This window comes from Salvelinus fontinalis, chromosome 35, assembly GCF_029448725.1.
Source record: "Salvelinus fontinalis isolate EN_2023a chromosome 35, ASM2944872v1, whole genome shotgun sequence".
NCBI lineage: Eukaryota > Metazoa > Chordata > Actinopteri > Salmoniformes > Salmonidae > Salvelinus > Salvelinus fontinalis.
The window spans coordinates 20,916,022-20,934,277 of NC_074699.1; the positions used below are offsets into that span (position 1 = coordinate 20,916,022).

An 18,256-nucleotide genomic window follows, 5' to 3' on the forward strand; every position below is an offset into this window, starting at 1 on the left:
AGAGAAGGTCTGAGATATAAGTGTTTTTTCATGGTAGTACTAGAGTGAATCCTTGCCATATTCCCATATGCCCTCGATGACACACCTTGAGGGACAGAAATTATTGGATTGATGAAGGTAGCAGAACCATATCTGTCTATCACCTGTCTTCAAGGACAAATTGTCGAGGGGAGCAATGTTGCTTCCGGTACTCCTATAGGCATAATTCCTTCATCTCCTTTATTTTTTAAGGGTAGATGAAGGGACTGCACAGGTGTTCTCCACAAGTGCTTTAATACAGACCTTTTAGAAAAGGGGTCATGAATGGGCAAGGAAAGGAATATAACGTGTGTGTGCGCGAGCGCACGCGTGTGCAGTGGGACAGGACACATTTCGGTATCGAAATGGCGTGAACAGTGTTTCTCATGATAGGGGACTGCAGTGGGAACCAATTGCTGTCGAAAGGTTCACCAACGGAACGTAAATAAAGTAACACTCAGTGGAACCGCTACATTTAACCAGGCTCAAAAGTTGTTGTCGTTGTGTTACTATCAGGTGAGTTGCAATATCTATTTGCCTCTGATCCCAAATGTAATAGTGTAAATCTGAACGACATGACGACCTAGGGCAGTGGTTCCCAACCGGGGGGTACATAGCCTATCCACAGGGGGTACGTGAGTAGACTCATAAGACCATAGGCCTACTGGTCGAATACTTCAGGGGTACTCCGGGCAGAGCAAAATTCAGTTGGTGGTTCAGTAACTGAAAAGGTATATAAACCACTGACCAAGGGGATCTACAGTAGCTAGTTAACGTTAGGTGTAAGCAGCTAAGTTTGCGGTCGCATGAGTAGGAGGAAGACTTCACCGTACAGTTCAAAACAAAGCTAGCTAGCTAAGTAACGTTATAGCTAGTGTTGATGTTTTCTCGATCTGATCTATTCTATTCGCTAGGCCTAGTTCTAATTTATCTTCGTTTAGTTTGTAAACTAGTTATGTGTGGAAAAGTTAGTACCATGAGAGCCTTTTCACTGCAATGTTTAGCTAACTAATACATCCACAATTGTGTATGGATATTATAGTCACCACACCAGTTAGTGTAATAACAGATAACTAGCTAGTATACTGCAAATAGTATAAGGGACTAGTGCCATCAACTCTCAACTGTCACATTATTCTGTACATGCCTGTCTCCAGTGTTTTAGCGTGTGTGGCCATGACTCGGGGTAGGAGGACTAAGTTGGAGCCCTGGATAGAGCAGGTCATCCTGAGTTATGGCACAGAGCCAAAGGAGGAGAAGAAGAACACTCTGATGAAAGCGCATGTTGTGGGGGTAATGAGGCATCTAGTACATACACTTCATGCAAGGCCTGTGTTCCAAGTTTAGAAGGTGTGTGTGTGTGTGTGTGTGTGTGTGTGTGTGTGTGTGTGTGTGTGTGTGTGTGTGTGTGTGTGTGTGTGTGTGTGTGTGTGTGTGTGTTGTTGTATTTTTCACACCTTTTTTACCATTTCATGGTATCCAATTGGTAGTAGTTACAGTCTTGTCTCATCGCTGCAACTCCCGTACGGACTCGGGAGAGGCGAAGGTCGAGAGCCATGAGTCCTCCGAAACACAACCCAACCAAGCCACACTGCTTCTTGACACAATGCCCATCCAACCCGGAAGCCAGCCGCACCAATGTGTCGGAGGAAACACCGTACACCTGGCGACCGTGTCAGCGTGTACTGCGCCCTGCCCGCCACAGCAGTCGCTAGTGCGAGATGAGACAAGGATATGCCTGCCGGCCAAACCCTCCCTAACCCGGATGACGCTGGGCCAATTGTGCGCCGCCCCATGGGCCTCCCGGTCGCAGCCGGCTGCGATAGAGCCTGGACACGAACCCAAAATCTCTAGTGGCACAGCTAGCACTGCGATGCAGTGCCTTAGACCACTGCGCCACTCGGGAGGCTGCACACACCTTTCTGTCTCTCTGTAGGTTGGCCGGATGTCAGAGTCCCAGGCCCGGCAGACTGAGGGTTTGACAACGTTGCTGTTCCTCTCTGATGGAGTGGTGCACATCCCCGCCATACTGACCCAGGACGCCTGGGAGACTCTTCAGGAGTGAGTTAACATTTAGGACAAGCCAAGGGGCCTATGAGATCGTATTAAATGACATGTATGTCTAAAACCCATCTATAAACCATATCTTGTTAAGCCCAGTACAAATCTAACAGCCAACATAAGGAGAAACAAGATGAGACAAAATCTATTAAGATAATTAAAAACCATACAGCAAATGGTGATGCTTTTCCATCTATCTGTATCCTCTGGCAGGCAGGAGGACCGTGAGTGCTTCTCCAGTCTCATTAATTGCACAGTGTGTGTGTATTCATACACTCTGCAGTTCAACATGGACTCTGCACAGGTGCGTGTGAATGATCCTATGATACTGGTACTAGTAGTCCTTTGGTCTTAGAGAGACAGTTCATGTTCTTTATTCTTTACCACTCATATTTTATTTTACTCTAAATGTGTCCTCATCTCCTCAGACAAAGAGCCAGTTTTACATATCAGTTGGTGAGCTGACCACTACATCAGCTGGGGCTGCTAAAGACAACACCCCTTGCTGGTAAGAGACGCACATCCTGGCCTCTAAATCCAGACACATACACACCACAGGAGGTTGGTAGCACCTTAATTGGGGAGAACAGGCTCATTCTATTGACTGGAGCGGATTGAGTGAAATGGTAACAAATGAATCCAACACATGGTTTCCAGGTCTTTCATGCCATTCCATTTGCTCCGTTTCAGCCATTATTATGAGCCGTTCTCTCCTCACTGCCTCCTGTTCTACACACATTAAATGTAGTGACTCTCCAACTGGCTTTTGTTTCAGCACATCGCTCAACTCAGTCAGACAAAAGATCTGTACAACATGGAGGTGAGCATGGGGTATGTGTATTTATTTAATTTAAATAGGTAAGTCAGTTAAGAACAAATTCTTATTTACAATGACGGCCTACCTAAAGGCAAAAGGCCTCCTGCGGGGATGGGGGCTGGGATTAAAAATAAATGAAATAAAAATATAGGACAAAACACATCACGACGAGAGACAACAAAACACTACATAAAGAGAGACCTAAGACAACAACATAGCATGGCAGCAACACATGACAACACAGCATGGTAGCAACAAAACATGGAAGCAGCACAACATGGTATCAGAACAAAACAGGATACAAACATTATTGGGCACAGACAACAGCACAAATGGCAAGAAGGTAGAGACAAGTGTCTGTGTTTGCGCATTTTTTGTTGTTGCATATAATACTTGTGTACATTAAGTTATATATTGTATTTGTTGATAATGTGTTTTCTTTTATCCCCAGATCCCTGCTTGCACAGGATTCTGTCCATACTCAGAACACCCAGTCTGGTACGGATCTCTATACACTCTGCACTACATTGATGATTTGTATCCTTATTGTTTGCCACACCTGTGTATATGACTGTGTTTCCTGTCTCCTAGAGTTCAGTCTGTCAGAGCTGCTGGGGGAGTGGCAGCATGACTGGCGCCAGTCTCTGTTGGAGGATGTGATGGAACTCCTGAGGACACCCACAAACCCCCCCTCACCACAGGCCTCAACCTCCAACGCCCTCACACACACTGGCACCAGATGGGCTATTGAAAGGTTCAGATATAAGGTGTGTGTGTGACCAACCTATTAAATGTAAGAAAACAGTAGGAAATCTGCAACTTTACAAGAAGGTTGTTGTTTTTTCCTAGAGGGAGGATACTTTCAATGTCCCTGTGTCTCACCTACACATTCCAGACAATCTGAGTCAGAAACTACACGCACCCTCAGGTAACATTTAAGGGTGTCTCACCCTCTCTCACACCTGGAAATCATCTATACCTGTTCAGTCTTTCTGAACTGACCGTTGTGTTTTATTTAGAAGACAACAGTGAAACGCAGAGTGGACTGGTCCCTCCATCTGAAGACAGACCGACAGACCCACCAGAGACAGATCAACCAATCGTTGCTGCTGACAGCAGGCAGACTGACGGGCCAGTGCCTCTGGAGAGAAGACATCCTGCCCATGAGCCCACACTTTCTCGTAAGTTATGTTTGTTAACTGGTCCATGCTGTAGATTAAGTATTTGCTATCAGTTACTGCTAGCTGAAGTATGCTGCTACCACAATAGAGCCCAGTGTGTGTACAAATATCTCTATTTTTCTCTCCCTCTCTCTAGAGGAAAGTATGGATGGCGAGGTGGTGTCAGGGATGACCGGAGGAGCAGTGGCGAGCCCATGGGACATTTTTGCACCAGCAGCTGAGCTGCTCAGGACCTCCTCTGCATCTGACGGTGTGCTCCTTTCCTTTGAACTTTTTAATCATTCAACCTTTACTCACACACACACACACACACACACACACACACACACACACACACACACACACACACCACACCATGCACATTTATCTTTGCGCCGTACTACAGATATTCTGACTTCTGTCTCTCATTGGTTCCCTGACAGAATCCATCACCTCGGAGCCCCTCCACCTCCAGAAGAGCCAGTCTCTGCTTGACTCCACTCCACAACCAGTCACTCTTGCAACATTTCCCCTGGCAACCAGCACCCAGGTGCCATCCCTGACCCCTGGGGCCACCCAAAGGTCAGGCGAGCGCTCCCTTCCTCCTTATCAAAAACCAGGCCCCTCCCACAGCCTACTCACCTCCTGTGGCTCCTCCTCCACTGTGAGTCTATCTACAAAGAACCAACACTCTGGCATGAAGCTCCACCACAGTGGCTCAACCACAGCACATCAACTTCCAGTCACGGAGCAGCAGGATCAGGTGGAGGAAGAGGAGGATGTTGTGAAGAGGTGGTGTAGGAAGGCTAAGAGGAAGAGTTCCGTGCAGACCCCCGAGGATAATGATATCACCTGGGAGGAGGAAGATATGCAGAAGAACCGCAGCCCGCCCTCCTGGATGTTTGAAACTCAGGATATTCCCAAGATTGGGGAGGGAAGCAGCTGCAATCAGAACGCAGTTGCAGCAATAGCCCCCCAGAGGCCCTCCAATGTAAGAGCGACCAGTTTTAAACCAAGAAATAGGATTTATATTGACCATTTAGTGGAATTTTGAACCTGTCCATTTTGTTAGATTGGTGTGAAGTAAATTATCTGTCTTGCTCTCTCAGGTTCACAGTGATGGCACTTTGTTCTCATATTCTTATCAGCTGTGTGGCCGCATTTCGAAGGATCTAAGCCATTTAAAGTGAGTAAACCGTGTGTGCGTGTGTACCGTGTCTTCGGGAAGTATTCAGACCCCTTGGCTTTTTCCACATTTTCTTACTTTACAGCCTTATTCTAAAAGGGATTAAAAAATAATAATAATATCCTCAGCAATCTACACACAATACCCCATAATGACAAAGCGAAAACAGGTTTTTAGAATTTTTTGCAAATGTATTAAAAAAACGAAATACATAAGTATTCAGACCATTTGCTTTGAGACTCGAAATTGAGCTCAGGTGCACCCTGTTTCCATTGATCATTCTTTAGACGTTAAGTCTACATGTGGTAAATTCAATTGATTGGACATCATTTGGAAAGGCATGCACCTGTCTATATAAGGTCCCACAGTTGACAATGCATGTCAGAGGAAAAACCAAGCCATGAAGTCAAAGGAATTGTCAGTAGATTGTCCACATTGACTCGGTACCCCCTGTATATAGCCTTGTTATTGTTATGTAATTTTCTTGTTACTTTTTTATTTTATTTCGTAAATATTTTCTAAACTCCATTTCTTGAACTGCATTGTTGGGCTTGTAAGTAATAATTTCACGGTAAAGTCTACACCTGTTGTATTCGAAGCATGTAACCAAAAAAAAGTGATTTGATTTAGAGCTCAGAGACAGGATTGTGTAGAGGCACAGATCTGGGGAAGGGTACCAAAACATTTCTGCAGCATTGAAAGTCGCCAAGAACACAGTGGCCTCCATCATTCTTAAATGGAAGAAGTTTGGAATCACCAAGACTCTTCCTAGAGCTGGCGGCCTGGCCAAACTGAGCAATCGGGGGATAAGGGCCTTGGTCAGGGAGGTGACCAAGAACCCGATGGTCACTCTGACTGAGCTCTAGAGTTCCTCTGTGGAGATGGGAGAACCTTCCAGAAGGACAACTATCTCTACAACACTCCACCAATCAGGCCTTTATGATAGAGTGGCCAGACGAAAGCTACTTTTCAGTAGAAGGCACATGACAGCCCGCTTGGAGTTTTCCAAGAGGCACCTAATGATTCTTTGGTCTGGTGAAACCAAGATTGACCCCTGGCCTGAATGCCAAGTGTCACTTCTGGAGGAAACCTGGCACCATCCCTACGTTGAAGCATGGTGGTGGCAGCATCATGCTGTGGGAATGTTTTTCAGCTACAGGGACTGGGAGACTAGTCAGGATTGAGGAAAAGATGAACGGAGCAAAGGACAGAGATATCCTTGATGAAAACCTGTCCTTCCAACAGGACAACGACCCTAAGCACACAGCCAAGACAGCAGTGGCTTTGGGACAAGTCTCTGAATGTCCTTGAGTGGCCCAGCCAGAGCCTGGACTTGAACCAGATTGAACATCTCTGGAGAGACCTGAAAATAGCTGTGCAGTAACGCTCCCCATCGAACCTGACAGAGCTTGAGAGGATCTGCAGAGAAGAATGGGAGAAACTCCCCAAATAGAGGTGTGCCAAGTTTGTAGCGCCATACCCAAGAAGACTCGAGGCTGTAATCGCTGCCAAAGGTTCTTTAACAAAGTGCTGAGTAATGGGTCTGAATACTTAAGTAAATGTGTATTTCTAAATTCCTGTTTTTGCTTTGTCATTATGGGATATTGTGTGTAGAATGATGGCTGTAACCTACCAAAATGTGGAGAAAGTCAAGGGGTCTAAATACTTTCTGAAAGCACTGTATGTGTGTACAATGCGTAACTGTGTGTGTCCGTCCGTCCGTATCCTGCAGGATTCCTGATGGCATGTTGCACTGGGCTGTACGGTACCTGGTCCCTTCCATGCAGACGGAGGTTGTCAAGGATACACAGCTGCGACCCCAGACTCACCCCAGTTGACAACCTGAGGTCATCGCCCCCATCTTCCCATTGTGTTGAATCCATAGTGTACAGAGGCAGCTTTGTTTTTTTATGAATCTCTATTGTTATGTTTTTATAACATTCTGAATATTGATAAATATACATTAGTAATTGAATTGTGTCAACTCTTTTGTGAAGCAGGCAAATGTGAACTTATCAACTTTTAATTTGTCAACAGCAAGATAATTTCATTGTTAGTTACACAGATGTTCTTTCCTTAATTTGACATTTGAATAACACACATGCACTTATTTCCTTATGCAAACATTCACTGGCTGCTATAATAAAATACAAATCATATCAGATGTCCTCTCGAATAATTTTTGCTAAATATAAGCACGACAAAAATAGTCACAGGTACATAATGCTTGTACAAAGTGCTTTAAACTATTATATCTACTCAGTGGAAGCCAGTGTCATGTGCTGGTGGGGTGGGGGCTTGCCCTGGGGATTCCTGAAGAGGCGAAGGCATAGAGGAAAGGGTTGAGGCAGCTGTTGATGATGGTGAAACCCAAGAGGACATTCCAAGCTGAGTCACACACATTCTTCACAACCTTGTTCTGCACGGCCAAGTTCACCAGGGCCAGCAGGTTGAACAGGTGCAGCGGAGTCCAGAAGCAGAAGAAGGACACAACGATGCAGGTGACCAGCTTGGTCAGCCTCCGCTGCCTGAACAGGGCCGCCTGGCTCACCCTCTTGTGGAGGTAGAAGTAGGACGTCACCAGGATGCAGCAGGGAACTACAAACCCCAGCAGCGTTTGGACAAGTAGGATGGCCATTTCTTGTCTGAGGTTCTGGTAGTGCGAGCTGCAGTATTGGCGGCCGTTGTATGTCTTGACGTCAAGGACAGACAAGGCGGGAGAGGCAATGAACCCTGCCAGCCCCCACAGGGACAGGAGGAGTGCCTCTTCCCCCATACGGCCCAGCTGCGACCAGCTGTGGGGGTACAGCACCTGGACGTAGCGCTGCACGCTCAGCAGGGTGATGGTCAGCACACTACCATTCAGGCTGCAATAGATCAGGAAGAAGAGCAGCTTGCAGGCAGCGGAGCCCAGATCCCAGGCCCTCAGTAGGTTGTTGATCACTAGAGGCAAGCACAGCAAGACCATCAGGTCACACAGTGCCAGGTTCAGCATCAGACGCATGTTGAAGTTCTGTCTTTCAAATTTCCGCCCCACGACAATCAGAACCACCACATTCCCAGGAATTCCCACCATGCAACAGAACCCCATGATCACGCTGGGCATCACGCGGGTCATGTGCCAGTAAGGATAGGACTCTGGCTGCTGCATGGGGCCGAACTGTCCAGACTATTAAAATCCACAGAGAATGCTGGTTAGAAACTCAACAGGGATGTCTCACTACCTCTGTCTGGCTGGGCTGACTGAGACACACTAAGCTCTGAGTCATTCCCCAGATTGTCTTAATATTAACTTCTGGTGGTAGTGATGATATGCTGTGAACAAAGAGCACCTGTGTGTGACTCTGGGCTGGGCCTGTTTTGAATATACAACGTGTGTACAGCTCTGTGTTATGTGATGGTAACAGCCTACCAACATGACACACTCATGTATAGCCTCCTGACCCGTGAGAGTTACAGAAAAACCTCAACAGAGGCCCATAACACCCTCACAAACTTTAACAGATGCACAATTGAGAGCATCCTGTCAGGCTGTATCACCGCCTGGTATGGCAACTGCACCGCCCGCAACCGCAGGGCTCTTCAGAGAGTGGTGTGGTCTGTCCAACGCATCACCGGGGGCAAACTACGTGCCCTCCAGGACACCTACAGCACTCGATGTCACAGGAAGGCCAAAAAGATCATCAAGGACATCAACCACCCGAGCCACGGCTTGTTCCCGCCACCATCATCCAGAAGGCGAGTCAATACAGGTGCATCAAAGCTAGGACTGAGAGACTGAAGAACAGCTTCTATCTCAAGGCCATCAGACTGTTAAATAGCCATCACTAGCCGACTTTCACCCGGTTACGTAACCCTGCACCTTAGAGGCTGCTGCACTATATACATAGATTTTTTTTTCTTGGAATCACTGGCCACTTTAATAATGTTTACATACTGCTTTACTCATCTCATAATTATATACTGTATTATATTCTACTGTATTTGCCTAGTTAAATAAAGGTTAAATATTATTTTATTTTTTTGTCAATGCCACTCCGACATTGCTCGATGTAATATTCATATATTTCTTAATTTCATTATTTTACTTTTAGATTAGTGTGTATTGTTGTGAACTGTTACATACTACTGCACTGTTGGAGCTAGGAACATAAGCATTTCGCTACACCCGCAATAACATCTGCTAAATATGTGAATTTGATCAATAAAATTAGATTTGATGGAGGAAAGTGCTTTTATTGATGAACCATCATGACCTTATCCGTGCAGGGTTAGAGTTTTTACATTTAACAGAACCTTTGGGTTATGTTGGCAAAGCAATTGGATAGAGTTCGACCACCTCAGAATTTAGTAAGATTTTCATCGATAGGAGCTACTTTATTACTGGTTATTACACTCCAGCACGATAGGTGGTGGTAATGCCGAAGTATACCTACTGCATCAAACACGGAACAGGAAAAGGAGAAAGGGAGGAAGACAATTTGCGCATGGTTACGTCCTTCCATTTTTCTTTGTTATTGTTATAATACATGTTTTGCATTGCATTTCTACCAGAGGATTTTGAAGCTAGATTTTGTTTAGTGGTATTGGAGCAATGTCGAGTGTGCCTGCTCCGAATCGCTCGTCCGCCGGCTGGCCGCGCGGGGTCAGTCAGTTCGGCGGGAACAAATACATGAGCGCGCCTGCAAAACCGCTCAGTTTGGAGAGAACCATTAATTTGTGAGTAACAGGATGAAGGGGGGGCGACGACGACGATTGGTTTCTAACTTCAGATTATGTGTGTATGTATCGTGGTTATGCAAAGACTCCTAAAATACCCGTCTCATTCAATTGTATGGAAAAGTTCATGGACTGCAAGCTTTGCAGTAGCCAGAATCCGACTAAAGTTAGACGTTGGTTACATTAGTTGGAACACGGCAATGACTCGATCAGGACAGCACAGAGTTGGCGAGAGATTTGGCTCGGAAAATTTACCTCAATCCCAGTTATTCCAACAAATCTAGAAGGTTTTTTAATGACTGCTAGTTTTTTCGTCAGTATGCTAGGCTAATGCTATAGCAGCCCATTAGATTCCATGAAAAGTTGAATCCTAGCCGAAGATGGTGGCTAAATAGGAACCTTAACAAACGATATTGTCTAAGTGGGCGTTTCATCTCTCGCGTGAGCATGTTTTTTTTCCCGTGAGTTCATACCTCTATAATATAAGATATATTTTTATAAACTGGGTAGCTCGAGTCCTGAATGCTGACAGGCATGGTATATCAGATCGTATACCACGGGTATGATAACATTTATTTTTACTGCTCTAATTACGTTTTGTAACCAGTTTATAATGGCAATAAGGCACCTCCGGCGATAAATGGTATTGTGATATATGGCCAATATACCACAGCTAAGGGTTGTGTCCAGGCACTCCATGTTGCGTCGTGGGAAGAACAGCCATATACCAAACCCCCCAGGCCTTATTGCTTAAATAACTAACCCAAGATAGTTCATCTGTGTCATTTACAGTGGTAGTAAATTAAGCATCGTGAGCAGAAGAAATAGTGTTTTTTTAATATATATTTATTTGTATTTTTTTAAATCAAAACGCAATTAAAAAGAAGGCTGGACTCCAAAAAACTAGTTGACATACAACAACTTCCATTGAGACTTAAATATGTAAATTATGTTAAGTAGCCTAATAATGAACCCATGTATTGATGTAAAAACAAATTTGTATTCATATGAATTAATCTATTATGTTTGTAAAGTGTGAAACAAGAACGAGCTAGCGAGATCTTTCTTCTTCTTTAGGATTTGATTGTCAGATCGCATCCAACTTTTAAGTGCATGCACCACCACCTATTGCACTGCTGTGAGACCATTCACGGCCTACCTACATAAAATTCTTGATACAGTAGTGAACAATTGCCCCTCCTACTATTAGCCCTCTATAATAATAGAAATTCTACTATTTAACCCTATCTAATCCTACTCCGGACCACTGGTCTGAGGACAGAACACTACCACTCAACACCCGCTAGTGAGATCCTATTGGCGCTTTGTAGCATGTATTTGCATATTTCCGTTAGGGAAAGCCTACTCTGAAGTGCATGTGTGCAATAACTCAATTCACTCGTGCACTCCTAAACAACACCATTTTTAGAAACTTTGGAAAGGGGTTAAATCTACAAAATGCAGTCCACTCTGTTACAGATTATAGTTTTGGAAACAAAATATTATTAAGATCAAGATCAAATGTATTAAGATCAAATGTTTAATCGATGAGAAAATTTGTAGAATGTCTGCCAAAATCCATCGCTCCATCTTCTCCCACTGCCAGTCACTGGGCTTCCTCTCATCACCCTATTTGATAGTAAGTGGAAATGCCAACCAGATGCTTCACATTTACATCAGGTGAAATATCTGGCTTGTTCTTTTGGCTCATTTTTCTGTCTTTGAGCTAGCTTTGGTCTACTTATTGTCCCCTCCCTTTTACTCCACCTGTCCCCGTCCAGAAAAAATTTGCCAGTGAGATGTCTCGCCCTGGTGCGCCCCAATTAGAAAAAATTAGAGAGTGGGGTGTCTTTCTTTCTCTACCGTCTCTGGCGTAGCGTTGGGGTGGGTAACTACTGGAAGTGTTGTCGAATCTAGTGGACTGCTATAGCATTAGCTAGCCTAGCATGCTGATGAAAAAACTAGCAGTATTTAAATCTCGATTTGTCATTTAGGATGATGAGACAATTAGTAGTACGCTGCCATCTCCCATCCCTGGAATGAGGTACGTTTTCCAAGCAGTATCTTGAGCCGGCTCTGCTCTGTCCTGATCGTTGCATAGCCACCTTCCGACTGGAGAGAGAATGTAATGAACGTCTATTTGGATTCTGGCTAGCTTTGCAGCTGGCTCTATGTCCTATTTGACAGCCAAAGTTTGTGACGTAAAAATGATGATGAATCGATAGTGTACCGTCCTGTAGATGCATCCTCATTCAAAAGCTATATAGTGTGCGTTTGTGGGGGGGTGACTGGGTAGCAGTGAAGGCTGCTGAGGGCAGGACGACTCATAATAATGGCTGGAAGGAACGGAGCGATTGGTATGGCATCGAACACATGGAAACTGTGTTTTTGACGTATTTCATTCCATTCCACCGATTCCGCTCCAGCCATTACCACGAGCCCTTCCTCCCCAATTAAGGTGCCACCAACCGCCTGTTCTGGGTAGTGTGTGCATGTTAGTAGAGGCATGCTATGGGATGTGCACATTTAAAAATGGTATTCATGACATTGTGTTTCAGATACCCTCTCACCAACTACACATTTGGGACCAAGGAGCCTCTGTATGAGAAGGACAGTTCAGTGGCAGCACGGTTCCAGAGGATGCGGGAGGAGTTTGACAAGCTGGGCATGCGGAGGGCAGTGGAGGGAGTGCTTATTGTCCATGAACACAGGTTGCCCCATGTACTGCTGTTGCAACTGGGAACCACCTTCTTCAAACTGTAAGCACTACCACCAACTAAGCACAGCCTGCAGGAGTTACACCAACAGTCTGTTTGTTTTTAAAGTGTGTGCATGCGTGTTTGTATGGTTCTCTTATAGGCTTGTCTGTATGTCTCTTGCAGGCCAGGTGGAGAGCTGTGCCCGGGGGAGGATGAGGTGGATGGGCTGAAACGCCTGATGACAGAGGTACGATACACATGCACTCTCAAAGGAGGCCGGCCAGAGTTGGAATCACAACCTCAGATGACATCCATCCTAGCGTTCTCTTAGCTCTCAAACTCTTCTTCTCTGTATGTAGGGTTTTCAGCCATTCCATTCCCCTACGTTTTGGCTCCGTGTAAACTCCAATTCCGATGCTGTGTTTTAACGGTTTAGAAACGTCAATAATCATTGTCTGAGAAAGAATCTTTTAAAAAGTAACTTATTGTAGCAGGTTTGCACACATTGTGTGCTTCCAGTTTATGAACAACACTTCCTCCCCAGTTAGCTTACACACAGGTAGCTAATTAGCGCAGGTGGCAGCCAAAGTCTTCCGTAAACAAGCGCTGTAACATGGAGATATGGCCTTGTGGGAACACAAACCTAACCCTATAAAGGTGTGTAGTAATTTACAGTTTAAAAGAAAATATATATATATATATATATATATATATACACTGCTCAAAAAAATAAAGGGAACACTTAAACAACACAATGTAACTCCAAGTCAATCCCACTTCTGTGAAATCAAACTGTCCACTTAGGAAGCAACACTGATTGACAATACATTTCACATGCTGTTGTGCAAATGGAATAGACAAAAGGTGGAAATTATAGGCAATTAGTAAGACACCCCCAAAAAAGGAATGGTTCTGCAGGTGGTGACCACACACCACTTCTCAGTTCCTATGCTTCCTGGCTGATGTTTTGGTCACTTTTGAATGCTGGCGGTGCTTTCACTCTAGTGGTAGCATGAGACGGAGTCTACAACCCACACAAGTGGCTCAGGTAGTGCAGCTCATCCAGGATGGCACATCAATGCAAGCTGTGGCAAAAAGGTTTGCTGTGTCTGTCAGCGTAGTGTCCAGAGCATGGAGGCGCTACCAGGAGACAGGCCAGTACATCAGGAGACGTGGAGGAGGCCGTAGGAGGGCAACAACCCAGCAGCAGGACCGCTACCTCCGCCTTTGTGCAAGGAGGTGCACTGCCAGAGCCCTGCAAAATGACCTCCAGCAGGCCACAAATGTGCATGTGTCAGCATATGGTCTCACAAGGGGTCTGAGGATCTCATCTCGGTACCTAATGGCAGTCAGGCTACCTCTGGCGAGCACATGGAGGGCTGTGCGGCCCCACAAAGAAATGCCACCCCACACCATGACTGACCCACCGCCCAACCGGTCATGCTGGAGGATGTTGCAGGCAGCAGAACGTTCTCCACGGCGTCTCCAGACTCTGTCACATGTGCTCAGTGTGAACCTGCTTTCATCTGTGAAGAGCACAGGGCGCCAGTGGCGAATTTGCCAATCTTGGTGTTCTCTGGCAAATGCCAAACGTCCTGCACGGTGTTGGGCTGTAAGCACAACCCCCACCTGTGGACGTCGGGCCCTCATACCACCCTCATGGAGTCTGTTTCTGACTGTTTGAGCAGACACATGCACATTTGTGGCCTGCTGGGGGTCATTTTGCATGGCTCTGGCAGTGCTCCTCCTTGCACAATGGCGGAGGTAGCGGTCCTGCTGATGGGTTGTTGCCCTCCTACGGCCTCCTCCACGTCTCATGATGTACTGGCCTGTTTCCTGGTTGCGCCTCCATGCTCTGGAAACTACGCTGACAGACACAGCAAACCTTCTTGCCACAGCTCGCATTGATGTGCCATCATGGATGAGCTACACTACCTGAGCCACTTGTGTGGGTTGTAGACTCTGTCTCATGCTACCACTAGAGTGAAAGTACCGGCAGCATTCAAAAGTAACCAAAACATCAGCCAGGAAGCATAGGAACTGAGAAGTAGTCTGTGGTCACCACCTGCAGAACCACTCCTTTATTGGGGGTGTCTTGCTAATTGCCTATAATTTCCACCTGTTGTCTATTCCATTTGCACAACAGCATGTGAAATGTATTGTCAATCAGTGTTGCTTCCTAAGTGGACAGTTTGATTTATATATATAATATTTTTATTAATTTATTTCTTGCTGATATGAAAGATGCATTCTTTGTTTCCAAAACAGTACTGCAAGTGATGCGTGTTAATATTTAGAGAAAGTGTCAGGGGCTCTTAACAAAACTACCCCAGTCAAAAGACGCTCGTCAATAGGCGCTAAAGTAGTTTTCGTCTACCAGTGGGGTAGCATTCTCTAAGATCCTGCAGGACTCCGTGATGCCATAGTGATTGTCTTTACTGTGTCTTTGTCAGATCCTGGGCCGGCAGGACGGGGTGAAGCAGGATTGGGTGATCGATGATTCCATCGGAAACTGGTGGCGCCCCAACTTTGAACCCCCACAGGTGAGCATAACCCAACACACAGTACAGTTTACACTGAAATGTATCGAGGAGGAGATTTTGAGCCTACAGTAATCTTTGTGTTTGTCTGTTTTGCTGCAGTATCCCTACATTCCAGCCCACATCACTAAACCCAAGGAGCATAAAAAGCTCTTCCTGGTTCAACTGCAGGAAAAAGGTAAGGATCCCTTAGCTAGTCAAAATCTGTTCTACATTCTTTACACACATAATCTTGAGTGATATTTGCTTCTGTGTCTCAGCTCTGTTTGCAGTCCCAAAGAACTACAAACTGGTGGCAGCCCCTCTGTTTGAGCTTTATGACAACGCCCCCGGCTATGGCCCAATCATATCCAGCCTACCGCAACTACTAAGCAGGTAGTGTCTGTGTGTTGTATATTGTGTATAAAGCACTTTTGTGCGTGTACAGTGGGGCAAAAAAGTATTGTCAGCCACCAATTGTGCAAGTTCTCCCACTTAAAAAGATGAGAGGCCTGTAATTTTCATCATAGGTACACTTCAACTATGACAGACAAAATGAGGGGGAAAAATCCAGAAAATCACACATTGTAGGATTTTTTATGGTGGAAAATAAGTATTTTGTCACCTACAAACAAGCAAGATTCTGGCTCTCACAGACCTGTAACTTCTTCGTTAAGAGGCTCCTCTGTCCTCCACTCGTTACCTGTATTAATGGCACCTGTTTGAACTTGTTATCAGTATAAAAGACACCTGTCCACAACCTCAAACAGTCACATTCCAAACTCCACTATGGCCAAGACCAAAGAGCTGTCAAAGGACACCAGAAACAAAATTGTAGACCTGCACCAGGCTGGGAAGACTGAATCTGCAATAGGTAAGCAGCTTGGTTTGAAGAAATCAACTGTGGGATCAATTATTAGGAAATGGAAGACATACAAGACCACTGATAATCTCCCTCGATCTGGGGCTCCACGCAAGATCTCACCCCGTGGGGTCAAAATGATCACAAGAACGGTGAGCAAAAATCCCAGAACCACACGGGGGAATGACCTGCAGAGAGCTGGGACCAAAGTAATAAAGCCTACCATCAGTAACACACTACGCCGCCAGGGACTCAAATCCTGCAGTGCCAGACGTGTCCCCCTGCTTAAGCCAGTACATGTCCAGGCCCGTCTGAAGTTTGCTAGAGAGCATTTGGATGATCCAGAAGAAGATTGGGAGAATGTCATATGGTCAGATGAAACCAAAATAGACCTTTTTGGTAAAAACTCAACTCGTCGTGTTTGGAGGACAAAGAATGCTGAGTTGCATCCAAAGAACACCATACCTACTGTGAAGCATGGGGGTGGAAACATCATGCTTTGGGGCTGTTTTTCTGCAAAGGGACCAGGACGACTGATCCGTGTAAAGCACAGGTGTCAAACTCATTCCACGGGGGGCCGAGTGTCTGCGGGTTTTCGCTCCTCCCTTGTACTTGATTGATGAATTAACATCACTAATTAGTTAGGAACTCCCCACACCTGGTTGTCTAGGGCTTTATTGAAAGGAAAAACCAAAAACCTGCAGACACTAGGCCCTCCGTGGAATGAGTTTGACACCCCTGGTGTAAAGGAAAGAATGAATTGGGCCATGTATCGTGAGATTTTGAGTGAAAACCTCCTTCCATCAGCAAGGGCATTGAAGATGAAACGTGGCTGGGTCTTTCAGCATGACAATGATCCCAAACACACCGCCCGGGCAACGAAGGAGTGGCTTCGTAAGAAACATTTCAAGGTCCTGGAGTGGCCTAGCCAGTCTCCAGATCTCAACCCCATAGAAAATCTTTGGAGGGAGTTGAAAGTCTGTGTTGCTCAGCAACAGCCCCAAAACATCACTGCTCTAGAGGAGATCTGCATGGAGGAATGGGCCAAAATACCAGCAACAGTGTGTGAACCTTGTGAAGACTTACAGAAAACGTTTGACCTCTGTCATTGCCAACCAAGGGTATATAACAAAGTATTGAGAGAAACTTTTGTTATTGACCAAATACTTATTTTCCACCAAAATTTGCAAATAAATTCATTAAAAATCCTACAATGTGATTTTCTGGATTTTTTTTCTCATTTTGTCTGTCATAGTTGAAGTGTACATATGATGAAAATGACAGGCCTCATCTTTTTAAGTGGGAGAACTTGCACAATTGGTGGCTGACTAAATACTTTTTTGCCCCACTGTATGTGTTTGAATGAGTGTATAAAGGGTGTGTGTGTGAGCTCAGGTATGCTGTATATTCATATTTATTTCCTGTAGGTTCAACTTTATCTACAACTAAATGGTGTGAGAATGGGCACAGTGGCTAGCTGTCTCTGTGAGTGCAGCCAATTATGGGTGAAATGAAGACATGAAGGTGAAGTAAAACAATGTGGGGCAATCCAAATAAGGCTACTCACCTCTGGCTTCCCGGTAAGGCTGAACAAAAAACCCACCACAAGAGAAGGGACTGTAAATGTGCTGTTTACAATGATGGAAGAAAATACACTGTCAGACTTTTTGTTTGGAACTGAAAAAATTCAGTCATTTCTTACATGATTAAACTGCAACCCAGTGTCTCAAGAATCTGATTTTATGGTCTTGCAGCAGAATACATTTGTTTGATTAAAGAAACAGCAGCATTGAGTTTCCTGTTGTGTTTTAACCTGTATTACTGTCATGCTATTTCATTTTCTTTAAAATAAATAAATGATTATTTTCATTTAGACATTGTCTCTTATAACAAGTGTGTTGATGACCTCTTTGTTTTGATGTGTTGTTTTCACTATAGCATATATATCTATGCTATCTCTTTGTGATGTCATTTGGAAACAATGTCAACTTTCACTGCTATGTTGAAATAAGGAAGTAGATGGCTGCAAATGCTTTACTTTTTAACTCTGACAAAGGAGATGCTATTTCTAGGTCCCAAGAAACAAAGAGATCTGCTGTCGGATCTGACAATGAATATCAATGGTTGCGCAGTCATCTCAAATAAAACGGAAGGACCTCAGCGTTACTCTGGACCCTGATCTCTTTCTATGAACATGTCAAAATGTGTCCCACCG

General features: G+C 44.9%; 2 protein-coding genes across 5 annotated transcripts; both read left to right on the forward strand.

The window, feature by feature from the left end:
• The first annotated feature begins 242 nt into the window (after positions 1–242).
• Positions 243–7,401, forward strand: acd (ACD shelterin complex subunit and telomerase recruitment factor). 3 transcript variants are annotated; one of them, XM_055899581.1, is made up of 14 exons: positions 243–534; positions 1,176–1,311; positions 1,955–2,079; positions 2,293–2,383; positions 2,508–2,587; positions 2,855–2,899; positions 3,348–3,394; positions 3,488–3,663; positions 3,746–3,824; positions 3,919–4,077; positions 4,214–4,327; positions 4,500–5,047; positions 5,166–5,242; positions 6,975–7,401. In XM_055899581.1, exons 2-14 carry the CDS (start codon positions 1,195–1,197, stop codon positions 7,078–7,080), a joined length of 1,764 nt encoding a protein of 587 aa, XP_055755556.1. In that variant the 5' UTR covers positions 243–534; positions 1,176–1,194; the 3' UTR covers positions 7,081–7,401. The 3 variants fall into 3 exon arrangements, with proteins under 3 accessions (XP_055755556.1, XP_055755555.1, XP_055755557.1); XM_055899580.1 differs by having other exon boundaries at positions 250–534; positions 3,916–4,077; XM_055899582.1 differs by lacking the exon at positions 1,176–1,311 and having other exon boundaries at positions 251–534; positions 3,916–4,077.
• Positions 7,402–9,689: 2,288 nt separating this feature from the next.
• LOC129834522 (cleavage and polyadenylation specificity factor subunit 5-like) lies at positions 9,690–17,916 on the forward strand. 2 transcript variants are annotated; one of them, XM_055899593.1, is made up of 7 exons: positions 9,690–9,961; positions 12,520–12,720; positions 12,844–12,907; positions 15,114–15,203; positions 15,303–15,378; positions 15,461–15,575; positions 17,469–17,916. In XM_055899593.1, the coding sequence occupies exons 1-7, from the start codon at positions 9,837–9,839 to the stop codon at positions 17,488–17,490; spliced, it is 693 nt and encodes a 230-aa protein (XP_055755568.1). In that variant the 5' UTR covers positions 9,690–9,836; the 3' UTR covers positions 17,491–17,916. The 2 variants fall into 2 exon arrangements, with proteins under 2 accessions (XP_055755568.1, XP_055755569.1); XM_055899594.1 differs by having other exon boundaries at positions 9,934–10,023.
• The last annotated feature ends 340 nt before the right edge of the window (positions 17,917–18,256 follow it).

Bases quoted from the DNA above. Each gene is read 5' to 3' on its own strand.
- LOC129834522 (XM_055899593.1), top strand. From the start codon at position 9,837: ATGTCGAGTGTGCCTGCTCCGAATCGCTCGTCCGCCGGCTGGCCGCGC. The intron at 9,962-12,519 runs GTGAGTAACAGG...ATTGTGTTTCAG, and splicing joins TTGGAGAGAACCATTAATTT to ATACCCTCTCACCAACTACA. The intron at 15,204-15,302 runs GTGAGCATAACC...GTTTTGCTGCAG, and splicing joins CCAACTTTGAACCCCCACAG to TATCCCTACATTCCAGCCCA.
- acd (XM_055899580.1), top strand. From the start codon at position 1,195: ATGACTCGGGGTAGGAGGACTAAGTTGGAGCCCTGGATAGAGCAGGTC. The intron at 3,825-3,915 runs GTAACATTTAAG...TGTTTTATTTAG, and splicing joins GAAACTACACGCACCCTCAG to AAGACAACAGTGAAACGCAG. The intron at 4,328-4,499 runs GTGTGCTCCTTT...GTTCCCTGACAG, and splicing joins GACCTCCTCTGCATCTGACG to AATCCATCACCTCGGAGCCC.